An 18326-nucleotide genomic window follows, 5' to 3' on the forward strand; every position below is an offset into this window, starting at 1 on the left:
CTCCTCAAATCTCAATGCTCCCCCTAACACCCCCCCCCCCCCCCCCCCCCTATATTAAATTCCTGGGAAACCCCTGCGGCCAAGTTTCCCGCCTTCGGATAGTAGAGTAACCGGAACACCTACTAATGTCGGTCGCATGCCCATTATTGAAAAAAAAAATTAAAACAGAAGACGCGGTAAACGTTCCCAAAGAAAAAATAATCAAAGTTGCTCTGGTGCCGTTTTTGCAGAGAGTTTCCCATAGATTAACGAAAATAGGTGTGCAAGTAGACGTCACTGTTATCTTTTCTGCTCCTAACGAGTTATGTAATCTTTCCAGAAATGTTTGTCTTACCTTCTTTGGTTCTTTGGGTTGAACTAAGAAGCATCGCAATCGGTTTGTTGAATACATACACACAAAAAAGTTGCTTATTCCATTCCGCTTTCCTGCGGTAAACAGTACGTAGACAGACTGGCAGATGCCTGAACGCTAGTTTGAGAGAACACTATTACAATGTAAACAGTGTGATATCAGGACATTTGGGCATTCACTGTCGTGACTGGTGATGCAGATTTAAAAAAAAAATGCTCAGTCATTGGAGGAAGCGGGAATGCCCTGACCAAAGAAATTATCGGAGCGGGCATGATTGCGCGTCTAAAAGAAGATTATGTAAGCGCCCCGTCTGTTTCGCTATCTGATAAAGAGTTCGAATTCCTTGCACGTCGACAGCATTCGCGATTATGCTGCTGCGATCTAGTGTTTGTCTTTGGGTGCGTGTGTGCTTTTTCTTGTTTGGTCGTCGTATATAGGGCTGTGCCTTAACAACTGAACTTCAATTGTAAGTACAGCGATTGTGTGTACTCTCTCATCTGTCCCGTCTACTAGCACTGTACGTTTTAATCATCATCCCTTACAACACGCCCAAGGTTCTATTTTGAGGAGAAAAAAACTGGCTAAAGGGGCAGCGCAACGATTTTTTGTACTCGCTTAGGATGAGTCCTTATGCGAAACACGCGTTACATTTTTTTTTTAATTCGAAAAATTTTTCTGGTGTCTCTTTGCCGTGTCGGGCGAAACTATACCCTAAGGCTAACAAGCAAGTTTGTGTGTCAACTGTCCGCGCAATTGAACAACACAGGCTCGCTAACAACCTTGATAATTGTGTGTCAATGAAGTGTCTAATAGTGCAATGTAAATTTAAACACTATCTTCCTGCTCAACGCAAAGGAAGGTATTAAAAGTTTCCTTTTTTTGTCTCCTTGATGACAATACAGGTACGTTCTGTTTATTCTAGGTTGAGCAAAGATAAACTCTGCAAGTATCGACCACATGGTTGTGCGAGGCACGACATGGTAAGTTCTACGCGTCTAACGGATTATGTTAGTAAGCTGAAGTCGTCGCGTCAAGTGTGTCAATGCTGTCCAACAAAGCACAACTTCTGCTGTGCACTGCAAAAAAAGAAAGTATGCGTTAAAATAATAATAAAATAAAAACGGGAACGTTGTGGCGCGCGCGTACGTTTTCTTTTCAGTGAGGACATCAACCTCGTAAACAGCACGGCTTTCCTTCTGGCCTCCTGTTTGTCGATTCCTCCCTTTTTTCGTTTTCGGGAGGTCGGGGACCGACAACAATGCAGGTCTTGATGACAGCCAGCAGAGTGTCTGGGTGGTCAAGAGCACGCTCCAATTTCTTGTCTAAACTAAGGTGCTTAGCAAAACATAACTTTGCCCCCGAAAAAAAAAAACGCTTTAAAGTGGATTATTTTTGTCACGCCTATTATGCTCACGCCTATCCCGCTCACGCCTATTACGTTCACGTTTCTTTCGTTGCGATTTCTCGTTCGTTCTCATCAGCTAATGCCGCAATCGCATTTGCTGGGGAGCGATAATAAGATGCTTGGAACTCGCCATGCCTTCCATTTCTTAAGCTGTGAGTTAGTACAGATCCAGTGGAGAACTATAATATTAATATTAATATTAATCTTTATTTTATGTGTCCACAAGCAGCTCATTGCCTTTTGCGTGGTACACAACACATTTTCGGACATAACACAGGAAAGCAAACAGATTAAAATTAAACTACACAGAAGAAAATGTGCTGAATGCAAAAAGCATGCGCAAGCACAATTTGACTTCACCGAACTATGCAAGTAATAGGCCCTTGAGATTATGACTACACGTTGATATGTCAGTAAACATGTCTAGCCGTGAAGAATCGATCCTGTTAAATTCCGCTTGCATTCATATCAGCGGTGATTGTACAAAAAATGTGAGCAGGTAAAAAAGGCTGTGCTACGGCTCAAACGTGATGGGGCATGGAAACAAATCGAGCTTAGCAGGACAGGGAGGGGGTCGACGATCCCAATCGCAACCTGATACAAAAATAAGATATCCCGATAACGTCGTCTATCAAACAGAGAATATAAATCGAACTTCGTAGGCACCCTTTGTAACTATAGTACAACTTACGTCTAAAGAATCGATTGTCAACAACAGCGATAAACCGATTTTGAACTCGCTCGATAGAGAATGATGCATTATCATCATCATCATCATTTATTATCCTTGAAGGCCCTTACGGGCATTACACAAGGGAGTGGTACATTTGTTATTATTTTTCTCAATCGAACACTTCCGCGCGCAATTTTAACACAATAGAAGAGGGAACTAGTCGGATAATGAAGAGATGAAAGTGGTTATAGAGGCAGCAAATTTATGTGTGTCAGTCATGGTAACAATGTCATTTGGTAGTATGTTCCAATCGTTTATTGCCAAAGGTAAAGTTGAATTACTGTATGAAGTAGTTGACGAAAAAATGGGCCGCAACTTGCAGGAGTGGTCAAAGCGGGGGAAAATCTGCCACGGGGGTAAAAGCAGAGATTCACGAAGAGGCATGTCATGGTGAAAGATTCGGTGAAGGAGAGAGAGACGGGACACTCGGCGCCTCAATGAAAGCGTGTGAAGGTTAGCTGCTTCGCGCAATCCAGATATGCTCGTGAATGGTGAGTAATCAGAAAAAATAAAACGAAGAGCCCTGTTTTGGATGGATTCAAGTTTGTTAGATAGGTAAGATTGCCAAGGGCACCACACAGAAGAAGCGAATTCAAGCTTAGACCGAACCAAAGCTGAGTATGCTAATTGTTTTATCTCTGGTGTTGCGGGTTTCAGGTTTCGGTGCAAAAAACCGAGGGTACGGTTTGCGCTAGCTACTATATTACTGATGTGAGACGTCCATGAAAAGTCAGATGTTAAATGAATACCGAGATATTTATATGAACTGCAAACGTTGATGGGGGACGCGTCAAAATGGTAAGAAAAAGGTTGAAGAGCACGACGAGAAAAGGAAAGGGATTTACATTTGTCGAAATTGAGAGTCATCTGCCATTTATTGCACCATTGAATGACTTCTGAAATATCTGTTTGCAAGGTATGGTGATCGTCGAGTGAGAGAATGGGCCTGTAAATTACGCACTCGTCTGCAAATAAACGAACTGATGAGGAGATGTGCACATGAATATCATTGATGTAGATTAAAAAGAGTAAGGGCCCGAGTACACTACCCTGAGGGACGCCTGAGGTTACCGGGCACGAGGGAGATTTAGAGTTATTAATGGTGGTGTACTGGGTGCGGTTAGTCAAGAATTCGGATATCCAATTTACGATGGTGGGATGGATTTTAAATTCGTTAAGTTTTATTTTAAGACGTTGATGAGGGACCCTATCAAACGCTTTAGAAAAGTCGAGAAAAATGGCGTCAGTCTGAATGTTGGTATTAAAACCTGCGTGAATGTCATGAAGAAACGCCGTTAGTTGGGTTTCGCAAGACTACGGTTTCCGAAAACCATGTTGGTGATTAAAAAGGAGGTTGTTATCTTCTAAATAATTGATTATATTGGAGTAAAGTACGTGTTCCATGAGCTTAAATGATTCGCTAGTTAGGGAGATGGGCCGATAGTTTGTAATTAGGTGGCGGTCACCAGATTTGAACACAGGGGTTACGTTTCTAGTTTTCCAATCCCTCGGAATTTCAGAAAGTTTAATTGACTGGGAAAATATTTCACAAAAAAAAAGCTTCAGAAATGTGTTTCGTGTTTATTAGAACCTTCGAATCGGTTTGGTCATCCCCTGAGCTGGAAGACAGCTTCAAGTTCTCAATTGCTTTTGTCAGTGAATTGCAAGGGAGACGACGTAGAAGGATTAATAATCTTCCAAAATTTATTTGGCTTGTTGACCAAAATGTTGGAGAGGTCCCAAGTATAGAATTTAGTTTTCGCTTCATTTATAGCTGTTTTGTATCCCGTTGCACAATCGTGGTATTTGTTCCAGGCTTCCAGTGTGTCGCAACACTTAGCCTCTCTATAAAGCCTTTTCTTTTTGTTGGAGTGCTTATGAATGGTTTTGTTATACCACGGATTGTTGTTATCAGAGATGACACGAGTGAGTGGTATGAAAGACTCAATAAGTTTAATTAGTTTATCTTTGCACAGCGTCCAGTTAGCGTTGACAGATCTTTCCTCAAAATCGTGGGAGAACGTGCCGTAGAGGTGTTCCAGTTGCGAGTTGATAAAGCTATAGTCGGCACCCGCGTAATTCCGGATGAGTTTAGTATAGCGTGATTTGTGAGGAGTGGTAAGGGAGAGTGTTAATTCGATAACAAGATGGTCACTAATGCCGGGTAAGTACGTAACATTACTGATAAGGTCTGGCTCTTGCGTTAGGCACAAGTCCAGCACATTGCTGCAGATTTTGGTAGTTCTGGTTGGTTGAGTGATAACGTTGGAGAAATTAAAGTCAAGGCAAAGGTCTACGAAAGCATCGGAAAAAGCACTGCCGGAGGAGAGGGCAGTCCAATCAATGTCTGGGCAATTAAAGTCTCCAAGAAGAACAAGGGTGGCACTAGGAAAAAGGGATGTAAGCTGAAAGAGACACTTATGAAGCTCATTAATGAAATCCTTACCACTATCTGGCGGCCTGTAACATACACCCATTATAATACTTGGCTTAGAGGTAAGGCATACCCAGACGATTTCCAGGCTTGTTTCTACCGAGATAAGCCTTGATGGGATACGCTTATTCACAGCTAAAAGAGCACCACCCCCTCTCTTTCCGACGCGGTCAGTTCGGTAAACATGAAAACCAAAATGTGGAGGAAACAATTCTGCGTCAGCGATAGCAGGGTTTAACCATGTTTCAGTAAGAAAAACAAAGTCCGCGTTGCATGTATCAATCAAAGAGTGCACATCTTCCCTTTTAGGTATGAAACTTCTAATGTTAGTGAACAGTACAGAATGCTCAACGGGCACATCACAGTTGCGTTTGACTCTGGTCGACAGAACCCGATGGGTGCGCGGCGAGAAAGGGAAGCGGCGTAGACGCCTGTTTTTTTTCTCGAACCAAACTCTGCACCGTGTCAGATATTAAGCACTTGTCATTCATCAACAGCTTGTCGTGACGAAGTCTAAAGGGCAATCCCTTTGATCGGGCAAATTCAAGCAGTTTGCGGCGCGCGAGTCGGACGCATACCGGGAAATCCTCACTGATAGCAAAAGGCGAGCTTTTTAGTTTGTATGCTGATGACATTATACTTTCTTTTTCTTTAAATGAAGAGAACTTAACAATAATTGGGCGACACTTTCGTTCGTTGAAGGAGCCCAAACGATGCGCTCTTTCGATTCTGATTGGGTTAACACGAATGCAGAGTTTTTCGAAGCACAGTTCGACGACCAAACCTTGAGACTCATTCCAAGTTTCCTTATCTATATCAGGGAGACCGAAAAATAACAGACTTGATCTACGGGACCTGCCCTCCGCATCATCACAGCGCGTTTTTAGATTAGATAGACCACGTAGAGGGGCCGATAACTGAGGCTCTTCATTAGTGGCAGCGTCCTCTCCTTCAACTTTATTGAAGCTACGTCGTTATTTAACTGAGCGTTCTGTCCTGTAGCCGTTAGAAGAGATTCATCGGTTTGTTTTAGTCTTTCTCTCAGTTCGTTAGTTAGCAGAGTATTCTGTTCGGAAACCGCTAAGAGCGTTTCATCGGTTTGCTTTAGCTTTGCCTTGAGTTCAAGTACTTCTTGTTGAAGTGAGGTTAATATACTCTCGAGTTTTAGGACATTGTTGTCATTGTTGTTGAGATCTTGCACAAATTCAACCTCAGCCTTTGACATAGGGCCTGGATTTCTCTCTACGTCACCGAACAAAAGGAGTAACAACACTCTAAATGATTCAATGCAGGCTTCAGGGCATGGAAGCTTAAAAAGGCAAATATTATTAGAACGGAAACAATGACATGATCTCTGTTTATTAACCTGCAATACGAAGATGAAAAAGTTCAAGTACTTCATAGCTGGAAAGCTTCCATGCCCACTGGCGAGCAGCGCGTCCAAGTCGGCTCTTATAGGCGGCACAGGTGGTGTCGATGCCGTAGATGATGGTGATCAGTTGAGTCCTTCGATGCAGGGGCAGTTCACGTCGGTGGATGACACCGCAGCAGGGGTACACGTGTCGGCGGGTGGAACGCTAACTGGCACTGGGAAAGCAGCAAGGTTATCGTCATGCTGCCGATCAGGTTGGGACCCGCGTCCGAGGTCGCTCAGGAACTGCAATACGAAGATGAAAAAGTTCAAGTACTTCATAGCTGGAAAGCTTCCATGCCCGCTGGCGAGCAGTGCGTCCAAGTCGGCTCTTATAGGCGGCACAGGTGGTGTCGATGCCGTAGATGATGGTGATCGGTTGAGTCCTTCGATGCAGGGGCAGTTCACGTCGGTGGATGACACCGCAGCAGGGGTACACATGTCGGCGGGTGGAACGCTGACTGGCACTCGGAAAGCAGCAAGGTTGTCGTCATGCTGCCGATCAGGTTGGGCTCCGCGTCCGAGCTCGCTCAGGAACTGCAATACGAAGATGAAAAAGTTCAAGTACTTCATAGCTGGAAAGCTTCCATGCCCACTGGCGAGCAGCGCGTCCAAGTCGGCTCTTATAGGCGGCACAGGTGGTGTCGATGCCGTAGATGATGGTGATCGGTTGAGTCCTTCGATGCAGAGGCAGTTCACGTCGGTGGATGACACCGCAGCAGGGGTACACGTGTCGGCGGGTGGAACGCTGACTGGCACTCGGAAAGCAGCAAGGTTGTCGTCATGCTGCCGATCAGGTTGGGACCCGCGTCCGAGCTCGCTCAGGAACTGCAATACGAAGATGAAAAAGGTCAAGTACTTCATAGCTGGAAAGCCTCCATGCCCACTGGCGAGCAGCGCGTCCAAGTCGGCTCTTATAGGCGGCACAGGTGGTGTCGATGCCGTAGATGATGATGATCGGTTGAGTCCTTCGATGCAGGGGCAGTTCACGTCGGTGGATGACACCGCAGCAGGGGTACACGTGTCGGCGGGTGGAACGCTGACTGGCCCTCGGAAAGCAGCAAGGTTGTCGTCATGCTGCCGATCAGGTTGGGACCCGCGTCCGAGCTCGCTCAGGAACTGCAATACGCAGATGAAAAAGTTCAAGTACTTCATAGCTGGAAAGCTTCCATGCCCACTGGCGAGCAGCGCGTCCAAGTCGGCTCTTATAGGCGGCACAGGTGGTGTCGATGCCGTAGATGATGGTGATCGGTTGAGTCCTTCGACGCAGGGGCAGTTCACGTCGGTGGATGACACCGCAGCAGGGGTACACGTGTCGGCGGGTGGAACGCTGACTGGCACTCGGAAAGCAGCAAGGTTGTCGTCATGCTGCCGATCAGGTTGGGACCCGCGTCCGAGCTCGCTCAGGAACTGCAATACGCAGATGAAAAAGTTCAAGTACTTCATAGCTGGAAAGCCTCCATGCCCACTGGCGAGCAGCGCGTCCAAGTCGGCTCTTATAGGCGGCACAGGTGGTGTCGATGCCGTAGATGATGGTGATCGGTTGAGTCCTTCGACGCAGGGGCAGTTCACGTCGGTGGATGACACCGCAGCAGGGGTACACGTGTCGGCGGGTGGAACGCTGACTGGCACTCGGAAAGCAGCAAGGTTGTCGTCATGCTGCCGATCAGGTTGGGACCCGCGTCCGAGCTCGCTCAGGAACTGCAATACGCAGATGAAAAAGTTCAAGTACTTCATAGCTGGAAAGCCTCCATGCCCACTGGCGAGCAGCGCGTCCAAGTCGGCTCTTATAGGCGGCACAGGTGGTGTCGATGCCGTAGATGATGGTGATCGGTTGAGTCCTTCGACGCAGGGGCAGTTCACGTCGGTGGATGACACCGCAGCAGGGGTACACGTGTCGGCGGGTGGAACGCTGACTGGCACTCGGAAAGCAGCAAGGTTGTCGTCATGCTGCCGATCAGGTTGGGACCCGCGTCCGAGCTCGCTCAGGAACTGCAATACGCAGATGAAAAAGTTCAAGTACTTCATAGCTGGAAAGCCTCCATGCCCACTGGCGAGCAGCGCGTCCAAGTCGGCTCTTATAGGCGGCACAGGTGGTGTCGATGCCGTAGATGATGGTGATCGGTTGAGTCCTTCGACGCAGGGGCAGTTCACGTCGGTGGATGACACCGCAGCAGGGGTACACGTGTCGGCGGGTGGAACGCTGACTGGCACTCGGAAAGCAGCAAGGTTGTCGTCATGCTGCCGATCAGGTTGGGACCCGCGTCCGAGCTCGCTCAGGAACTGCAATACGCAGATGAAAAAGTTCAAGTACTTCATAGCTGGAAAGCCTCCATGCCCACTGGCGAGCAGCGCGTCCAAGTCGGCTCTTATAGGCGGCACAGGTGGTGTCGATGCCGTAGATGATGGTGATCAGTTGAGTCCTTCGATGCAGGGGCAGTTCACGTCGGTGGATGACACCGCAGCAGGGGTACACGTGTCGGCGGGTGGAACGCTAACTGGCACTCGGAAAGCAGCAAGGTTGTCGTCATGCTGCCGATCAGGTTGGGACCCGCGTCCGAGGTCGCTCAGGAACTGCAATACGAAGATGAAAAAGTTCAAGTACTTCATAGCTGGAAAGCTTCCATGCCCGCTGGCGAGCAGTGCGTCCAAGTCGGCTCTTATAGGCGGCACAGGTGGTGTCGATGCCGTAGATGATGGTGATCGGTTGAGTCCTTCGATGCAGAGGCAGTTCACGTCGGTGGATGACACCGCAGCAGGGGTACACGTGTCGGCGGGTGGAACGCTGACTGGCACTCGGAAAGCAGCAAGGTTGTCGTCATGCTGCCGATCAGGTTGGGACCCGCGTCCGAGCTCGCTCAGGAACTGCAATACGAAGATGAAAAAGTTCAAGTACTTCATAGCTGGAAAGCCTCCATGCCCACTGGCGAGCAGCGCGTCCAAGTCGGCTCTTATAGGCGGCACAGGTGGTGTCGATGCCGTAGATGATGGTGATCGGTTGAGTGCTTCGATGCAGGGGCAGTTCACGTCGGTGGATGACACCGCAGCAGGGGTACACGTGTCGGCGGGTGGAACGCTGACTGGCATTCGGAAAGCAGCAAAGTTGTCGTCATGCTGCCGATCAGGTTGGGACCCGCGTCCGAGCTCGCTCAGGAACTGCAATACGAAGATGAAAAAGTTCAAGTACTTCATAGCTGGAAAGCTTCCATGCCAACTTAAGGAATTCCAAACAACAGGTTCAAACTCAAATTTTGAGTGAGCAAGAAAGCAAAATAAGCCAAGGAAATAAGCTATACCGCGTACTTCACATTTATTTTCTCTTTGATTGCACAAATGTCCCTAACTTTTTTTTAAATTTTGTGTCAAAGGCAGTTGAATGCGAAGGTACAATTTACAAGTGAAAAAGCACAACGTAAATGAATTGACAACTTTTTGTTCTTCCTCTTCTAAAGGTCGTAAAAACCCCGTGAAAAGTTGTGATCTCTAACTTGGGAAAGAGTTCCTGAAGTGCATTATGTTTTTCAGCCCAATTTTTAATATTTTGCAACTTCGCTCTGGGATAATTATATTTATTCGTCAAATGTACCAGATAACTTTATTAAAACAAACTTGTCAGCCAAGCCAGTTATTAACAGTTGGGGTTCTTTACGCCCTAGGAAATCAAGAGTCTGCTTTCCCAGAAAGCACTTGGGATCGAGAGCCAATCACAGCAACCTGAGGAGGGAGCTCGGCATCTGACGAGACTAGAATTATGATTATAACTCGTTTCAGCTTAAGTCCAGACGCAGCCGAAGCTACGAGGTAATGGGACCAATCCAGCGGTGTCGAAAGCGCAAGTGACCGGCGTTTTCTTTTTTTTTTTTCTTATGATTGGTCCAGCGATCATGGAACACACACATAAGCACGAAGAATATGACGCTCTTTGGACGCTCTCTGATTGGTCCCAGACTCGTAGCGTCGGCCGCGTCTGGACTTAAGCTCATGCGAAGTATACGGCCAGCAAGCGCTCCAAAACGCGTCTTTGGCGCATCGGAGCGCAGCGAGGGGCACACCAATCAAAGGACAACATAGCTGACGCGTATAGGGAACGCACAATGACGGAACAACCAATCACGCGCTGTCATAGGTTGCGGTTGGAGGCAAACAAAAGCACTAACGAACGAGGTGCGCAAGGAGCAGACTAACTTGCACGCCGTGTAGTCCGAAACAGAGACTCTGCGCTGTAGCACTGAGCATGACGTTTCACGCGTATGAATGCCACAATGCAAACTGTTTTTTTTTTTCTTGTTTTTTTTTTTCAGCCTCTTTATATTCCGAGCTTCTGCCGTAGATTGCAGCTACTGGCCTTGCCAGGTGCCTCGAGTAAAAAAAGATGCTCCATATTTTTTAGAGTGTAAAGCGACTGGCAGCTTAAAATATGCAGGGCGTGCCTTAAGATGCTAACGCATAGGCGATTTGCCTTACCGTGGCGCCGAGGCTCTCCTGAGCTAAAATAAATATATCGTATCATATCTTGCTTCATGGGTAGTTCTTCGGCGCTCTTATAGGCTAATGCGGCAGTCTCACTGGCTGCGCAGCGAGAGTCTTAAGACACGCCGCGGTCTGAGTTTCTTAGGCTGTCAATGACGACAGTGCTGTGGAAGTAAATTCTTCGCTGCGGCCTGAAGGCTGAAATTCTACGGAAGTCGGGTGTGTGCCCCTTTTGAGGCTAACGATCTGCATCGATATAATCTGCCCGATATTTCAGGTATTCGCCCCTGGCATTTATATCGCCCAGACGATGCCAGAGTTGAGGACTGCCACAACTTTCTCGCCACCAGATATCTTCGACTGCCGGATGACGGCGGGCGACACGCGGTGCCCGGAATTCAACTGTACACCCGGGTACGCACGCACGCTGCTGTCAATTTTAATGGCGCGTGTTTTCGAATCTGCTTTCACGGCTTTGTATTCTGAAATCTTACTCGCTGGAGATCGCTGGCGACCGAACCGGCCGCGAGAGCCTTCTGTTCTCGCCGTTTGGTGCCGTCGATATCGCGGAAGGCGCCAATAGGTACCCGTATATAGACCCTTTTCAAAAGTGCCCGTCATGTAGTAGCTGCTGGGCCGATGGACAATGTGCAAAACCCGAGCGACGCTAGCGGCTCCTGGGCAATCTGGGAAGCAACTGTCAAAGAAGAATTGCGTCTCGGTTACCTTCGCCGTACCACGGCAAACAGTCGGTCCCGCGTACCTGTACCTCGCACATCACGGCAGCGTATACCCCACCATAACTCTTCATGGATTAATGCACATTTGCAAGTAATATAGTAAAAGTAGTATGCACTTCTTCTCGTGATTACATTAAACGTTAAACATCAATGCGAAAGCAATCCACGCCACAACCACAAAGCTAAGCTTAGCTGAGCTGCTGTTTTACACACCAAGTCGTTTTGTGTACTTCTTTTCGACTTCGATAGACTCTGAGTCCGAGGAAGGCCAGCACCAAGATTAGCATCAGGCTTTCATAATGTCCTCGCGTAACCTATACCGCGAGCAAGTATTCCAAGATGCATCTTCGGCGCATCGGAACGCAAGGACGAGCACGTCAATCATAGAGCAACCCAGAGAACGCGCCGCACGGTGACCATGACAACCGAGCGAACGCTGCATTTGGTTGGGTTCGGGGAGAGACAAAAGCACGTGGGAGCTTTTGGAGGTAAACAAATGCACAAGGTGCGCAGCGGACAGAGGAATTTGAACGCCGTAATTTTCTTATCACTTTTCACTTTCATTGTTTCCACTCGGTTTGCTTTGGCCTTCAATAGCTCACCGTCTCATGGAGTCTAGAGATGAAACGTGCTCTTCTACTGCATCATTTGCCCATCCTAGATTAATCCACGAAGACTACGGCGATGTACTTGGTGGATCGATACTGGACCGGTCATCCTGTCGTATCAACTCTTCAATGTTCTCGGCTTCTGAAATTATTCAGGAGCCGGGAGGGTCTTTCTGCACTCTGCAGGGGTAACCAGGCCATCAGAGAGGTATGGACGTAGCGGGCGTTTGCGGAGAAGGAATCGGGACCGACTGGGGCGGGACCTCCATGCCCTGAATGGTTCCAAGGCCCCGACGCATGGTGGAGTCACCGGACATCACCCCGGGGGACTTCCCCGGACAAGTCCCGGATTCAGCCAGCAAATCCCACGGCACCCGCCCTCACATTTTGCTAGTCGTGAGATCAGCTGGACAGAAAACCGGCCTAGCGAGCAGCACACTAAACACCACTGGGCCGTCATCAGCCACAACATGATCCCCTCACGATCATCACCCTTGTCCACAAGATCGATTTAAACATCATCAGCACCTCTCTGTCCCCGGTACACTATCTCATCACATTACGATTATTAGATGCGCCGCCGCAGGTCTTCATGGTACGGGATACTTGTCTTTCGACGGCGCCGCGGCTCTTCGGAACCGAAAATATTCACAGGATATATCTTATGTTATCCCTAAAGCGCCGTTCACACCCTTGCGACCAAGTAAGACCGAGAGAGACCAGACCGGTTTTTAAGCCTTTTGCGACTTCTTAGGACCGGATGGGCTGCAGCGGAGCTGGTCCTAAAAGATCGCAAGAGGCTTAAAAACCGGTCTGGTCTCTCTCGGTCGTACTCGGTTGCAAGAGTGTGAACGGGCCTTAAAACGACTTGAAGGCGAAAGCCCAGGCGCCGATGCATTAAAGACAGACACATGATTTGTCTAATTCACTTTGATTCCTCTTAGTTCGCTTTGTCATCCTTTTAAATTTCATTGCCTCTAATTTGCCTGAGTGGTCACGTAAACGTGATAGCGAACCTCCAAAGACTGTGCGCTCTCTGACGACGCACTTTTGGCGCCGTTTCATTGGCTCACTTGGATCGTGGCGTCAGCTGTGGTCTCGGTGATAGCGAACCTCCGAAGACAGCGCGCTCTCTGACAGCGCACTTTTGGCGCCGTTTTCATCCTTGCCTTTCGTTTTGGTACCTTGCGTGTCGCCGACGTGCTTTCCGAAGGTCGACTGAATGATGAGACATATAAGGCTTTCGCCTTAATATATATTACTATTATCATTACTCCGATGTGGGCTGCTAGGCAGAGGTCCGCAATGTCCACTGCTGGCCATGGTACGATGGGATAACTGAAACTCGGATCCTCGTTGACAGCTATTTCCCAGAATGCCCCTCAGCCGCTAGGGACGTTCTGGTTTTGCAGATTGCCCATTATTCGAGTCCACCATTGTTTGGGCACGTACTCTTTGCGCGTACTGGGCACGTGGGTTGAGCCGGCGTTCGGCGTGAACCATGCTCAGCTCGTATTTAAACGGGTGCTGCGTCAGAGCTCGGCAGACTCGGATCCAGTCGCGCTCTTCGTGCCCAAGATGGATGAACGGATGTTAATGGCTATACCCATTGTAGCGTGCGGTAGCTTGCGCCACCTAGCCTAAGTCTAAAGAAATGCCGACCGCCAGTGTTGCTTGGTGGACTTTTGAAAATGGTCTATTGTACGTCCCTGTGACATGCGCACAGAGTAAAGGCTCGTTTACATATTTTTGTTTTGAGTGTGAAACGGTGCGGTTGTGCCCGCACGTGACCGCTTTTGACTCAATAACACACGGGCATATACTGGCGTCATCCATCGGATAAGCCCAGAACATTTACGATCTGCGCACATTTCATTTTACGAGTAATTCTTTTACCATGGGCTTCAAATACTTTTTGACATTGTCATAAGCGACTATTTCTTATAAATAGCCCGTACATTCGTTCTCGCGAATACTGCCAAACCTTCAGTCTAGTTATACGAAGTTCCAGGGCCATCTTACAGATGGCGCCAGCATGCAAGTAGTGTGACGAGCGTTTCTGAGACAAAAAAACCATGATTATCAGCCCGCGTAAAAAAACTAATCATTGCTGAACGCTCAAACCCCGCGAGAACGTGACGCTAGCGGGGTTGGGATAGAACACGAAAGTTTGAGAACACGACGTTACCTCGATCAAAAGATAACTGAGAGAGACGACATTTATCTGAGCCGACGTCCACCTAAGCCTAATATTGTGAAAACAAGAACTGGCATTGTGGACGCTTATCAGACTTATATCGATTGAAAACACGTATCAGCAAAAAAAAAAATAACGTTATTTACTTTTATGACGTCAAGTTCGTTTGCTTTTTCACTGCAAAAGATATTACAGGCGCCCACAATGTCACTTCTTGTTTTGACGGTAAGAGGCTTAGGCGGACGTCGGCTCCATAAGGAAATATCTTTTTTCTCAACTGTCGTTTGGCCAAGGTACACGTCATGTTCTCAAACTTTCGTATTCTATCCCCACCGCTTTAGCGTCACATTCTCACGGAGTTCGAGCTTTCTGCGACGCATAGTTCATTAACCCGGGCCGAAAAAGCAAGGTTCTCTTTTCTCGAGAATTCCCTGTGTTCCACCGATATGCGGCATGTGTTATCTTATGGTAAGTGCCCACAATAGACCACAACGCACTCGGTCACGGTTAAACGCAAACGGGTGAACTAGCTTTAGTGATAAAGTGCTGCTGATCATCAGATCTTGAAGGCTATAGATGTCTCCTCCGTGGAAGACAGTTTTAGTGCATTTATCTACGTCACCCTCTCGACTTCTCTTGTAGAGCCTAAATGATGACCCAAGACGCGCACCACGGCGTAGTAAGTGCAGAAGTCAGGGGACATAAAAAATGCGCCGCACTGTATCGCAGGTTGTTTCCACTCAGGCTATCTGAAGTTCGGACACTGGCATGAAATGATATCAGTCTGTCAGTTTAGCTGATGTCAGGTCTATAAAATTCCTACGGACACAGTTAAGGTCCTTACGCAATGTTGCGTTTGAGAGTGTTTGACTGCGTTGCGTCGAGAAATGAAAGCGAATCACCGGCCATCTGTGCTTCGTATGAAGCGTGGAATCCAATTCAAGAAATCATCTTGGCATGCAACATAAGAAGCAGGGATCTCCTGGTTTCTCGCAGCCGCAACGCTGTCAAAGGCACTAAAGCACTCTCAAACGCAACTGTGCGTAGGGGCCTTTAGACCCCACGGGGGGAAATGCTCGCGACACATGCACTCAAAACCCACGAATTCAATTTCTACTCACGCGCATTATTGTATCGACGAATGTTGTAATAGATATATTGTTAAATTACCCAAGCACCCTAAAGAATGCTAAAATTGTAGGTCCACGGTATCTGTTTTAGGGCCTGACAGACAAAGCCTGGCAGCTGGACGACGGAGTCATACAGTGCCCGGTCGCAGATTTGGAGCGCGAGGATCTGGTAGCACAGAGCATTTCTCGGTAAACCTGGGCGTCCGCGCACAGCTTTTGCAGCGGCAAGGGCCCAAAACACAGTTTTCAAACCCGACGAGAAAAGAAGCTGTAGAGCGAAGAACGCGAGGAGCACGAGCGGACATTTCATCGCTTGGGAGAAGTGTGTTTCGGCATCTCCCTGCAGCGGGGCGCCCGTCACCTGGCTCTCCTCTCATCTGTTGTCGGCCCCTCTACCTTTTCAATTTCGGCGGCCGCGTCCCATGGCGATCTGCCAGGCTTTGTAAGCTTAAAGGAAGCTATGCTTCTGCAGACACCAGCACGTGCAACGCGTGAAACTACACTCGCAGAATGCTCCGTGGTGCTTGGTTAATTTAGCAAAAGGTATATTGAGCACATTTCTGTGATGGCTAGTACTGCGTAATGGATCTAACTAAAACACTTTCAGCCTCTCCACTCTGGTGAAGAAGGAAGACCAGCGGAGCTGTATAATGGAAAGCAATGGCCGGCCGCAACTCGGCAAGCCAGAGTGGAAAGGCTGCCGCCATCTATGAGTGACGGCCGCAACCAGATACGTGCCTTGCCGCCGTCGCCCATAGATGGCGGTAGGTGTCCAGAGTTCGGTGTCCTTATTTCTTGCGGGGGACACGATCCTGGGGGAACTAACCCTTAACAGCTCCGTTGTAAAAAAAAAACTAAAAAAAGAAAACGTGTAGCAGGAATATTATCCAGGTACGGATTTCGTAGGCACAAAGAGCTGAAGTAAACAAATGAAAGTGGACGAAAATTTCTGGAACCGGGAGCAAGGGCGCGTTTCCGATGTCTGATTCGGTTAAATTCGGGCAGGACGACATACGCCGAACTGCAACATTAACAGGCCCTTTTCGAAAGTGCGCGCCCATCTAGTAGCCTCCATTGCTTTGGCACGTACCTTGAGCAGGTGTTAGACACGAGGGCTGCGGCAGCGTTCGGAGTGCGGTCGGCTCAGCTCCAATACAAAAAAAGGAGTGCCTATAGTCAGCGTTCGGCGAGGACTCGGCTCCAATCACATGTTTCGTCACTAACAAATGGCGATCACCAATGCTGCTTGATAGGGATTTGAAAAGGTGCTATTAATCATGAAAACGCAGTTACAAGAAGCCAGTACTTTCCTTAAAAAATATGTTTATCCTCTTCACGTTTTTGCTTATCACGTTCGACTTTTAGCGTAAAACAAACGTCACATGGCGACTTAAGTTGAAAGGGTGCATATTAAATCTTTTCGCAGAATCAAGAATACCTACTACCGGCTTCCGTCTCAACAGTGCTTCACCATCGATGTGAACGCGATGCAAAAGGACGATCCTCTATTCAAGGACTGCCCTCAACAGGCGAAGTGGGGTGAGGAGGATACGCGTGGTCACGTTCGGAGCGCCGTACTATCACTAGACATAGACCACTCCCCATTGTTTTGTCAAATTTTGTTTTTATTTTGCCTGCGTGTTATGAGCATGCATAATTGCTCAGCAGCACAGCGAGTATCGACGTAAATAAATAATAAATTCACTTTCGGTGTACAGCCAAAGCAGCACGAAAGGAAGGCTCAGCTTGTTTCGTAGCTCATTCGTGTTTACATCAGGTGCTCTAGACTACAACACGAGCACCGAAATATTACAAAGGCAGAAACTACTTTGTTTCTTTATATTGCTTATCATGTACCCGCATTAATCATTTCAACCTCCAAGTAACGCGATTTCTAGTGAGGCACACAAACTACAAAGCACAACATATAAAGTTGTAAATGATGATTGAAACCTGAGACTGTTGTACATGATGACTGAAACCAGAGACCACAGTCCCAGGTTTCAATCATCATGTATAACTTACACCAGCTCGCCTGCACACTAACAATTTTTTCATTCACATAAAAATGGTGGTGCTTTTTCGGTTTTTTTTTGTTGTTTTTTTGTTGTTTTTTTCGGTGTGAATATATATGGTTTGTGGGTTGACCTTAAACAGGATGTTCTGCATTTCTGTGGTGGTGTGGATTTGTATATACAAAGGGTGCTTAATTAAAAACATTAGCTGAGTTAGAGACGTGCACGTCCTTGTTTCTTTTTCTACCATTGTAAAAAAGAACTTTTTCCTCCAGCCCAATCTTGTGTCGAAGTCAGCATTGTCACCTGAAACTGTTTTACTGTGGAATACAACGGTGGGTGCCTTCTAATATGCATAAATGTTCCCAAGAAAGCATTTCGGTTTTCTTCCTGGCATTTCAACCGTAGATCTCAAATCGGTTAAATATCATAGATGGCGATTAAAAAAAGTAAATGATAAATAGGAAAGTTATTTGATCAATTATTTTTCCATTCCTATTTAAAACACAGCAGTTCTAGGCAAATTTAATAAAGCGAGTATCACCCTTTCTGCGGCGCGTCGTCCCAGAGTTGGAGCTTCGCTACCGATGGTCCAAGGAGTCCACAATGCTGCTGCTTCCCGCCTGGTCGTACCCCATCTTCGTGCACCAGACGGGTCACTGTCCCCCGGACAAATTGCCCGCCGTCGTCTTGCTGCCGGGCAAAGTCATCCAGGTCACCGTCAAGCAGGTCTGTCTGACATATCTGCGTGTGCGAACTTGTATTTCATGGCACCTACGCCCTTATCGTTTCATTCTTTCGGTCGTCACGCCTCATTAGATATGTCATAAC

At 47.6% G+C, this 18326-nt stretch overlaps 1 protein-coding gene and 1 pseudogene across 1 annotated transcript in view; one reads left to right on the plus strand and one right to left on the minus strand.

Moving 5' to 3' along the window:
• Nucleotides 1-738: 738 nt before the first annotated feature.
• The window catches only part of LOC120850587 (amiloride-sensitive sodium channel subunit alpha), a 41274-nt gene continuing 23686 nt past the window's right edge, over nucleotides 739-18326 (plus strand). Inside the window, exons 1-5 of the mRNA XM_042290334.1 lie at nucleotides 739-818; nucleotides 1275-1332; nucleotides 11083-11219; nucleotides 16907-17019; nucleotides 18064-18224. Of these exons, the coding sequence (XP_042146268.1) occupies nucleotides 1330-1332; nucleotides 11083-11219; nucleotides 16907-17019; nucleotides 18064-18224 (414 nt within the window). The 5' untranslated portion in view covers nucleotides 739-818; nucleotides 1275-1329. The remainder of the gene's footprint in view (nucleotides 819-1274; nucleotides 1333-11082; nucleotides 11220-16906; nucleotides 17020-18063; nucleotides 18225-18326) is intronic.
• LOC121835971 lies at nucleotides 5591-9236 on the minus strand (annotated as a pseudogene).

The sequence above is a fragment of the Ixodes scapularis genome, unplaced genomic scaffold, assembly GCF_016920785.2.
Source record: "Ixodes scapularis isolate PalLabHiFi unplaced genomic scaffold, ASM1692078v2 PGA_scaffold1__304_contigs__length_218370807, whole genome shotgun sequence".
Taxonomy (NCBI): domain Eukaryota; kingdom Metazoa; phylum Arthropoda; class Arachnida; order Ixodida; family Ixodidae; genus Ixodes; species Ixodes scapularis.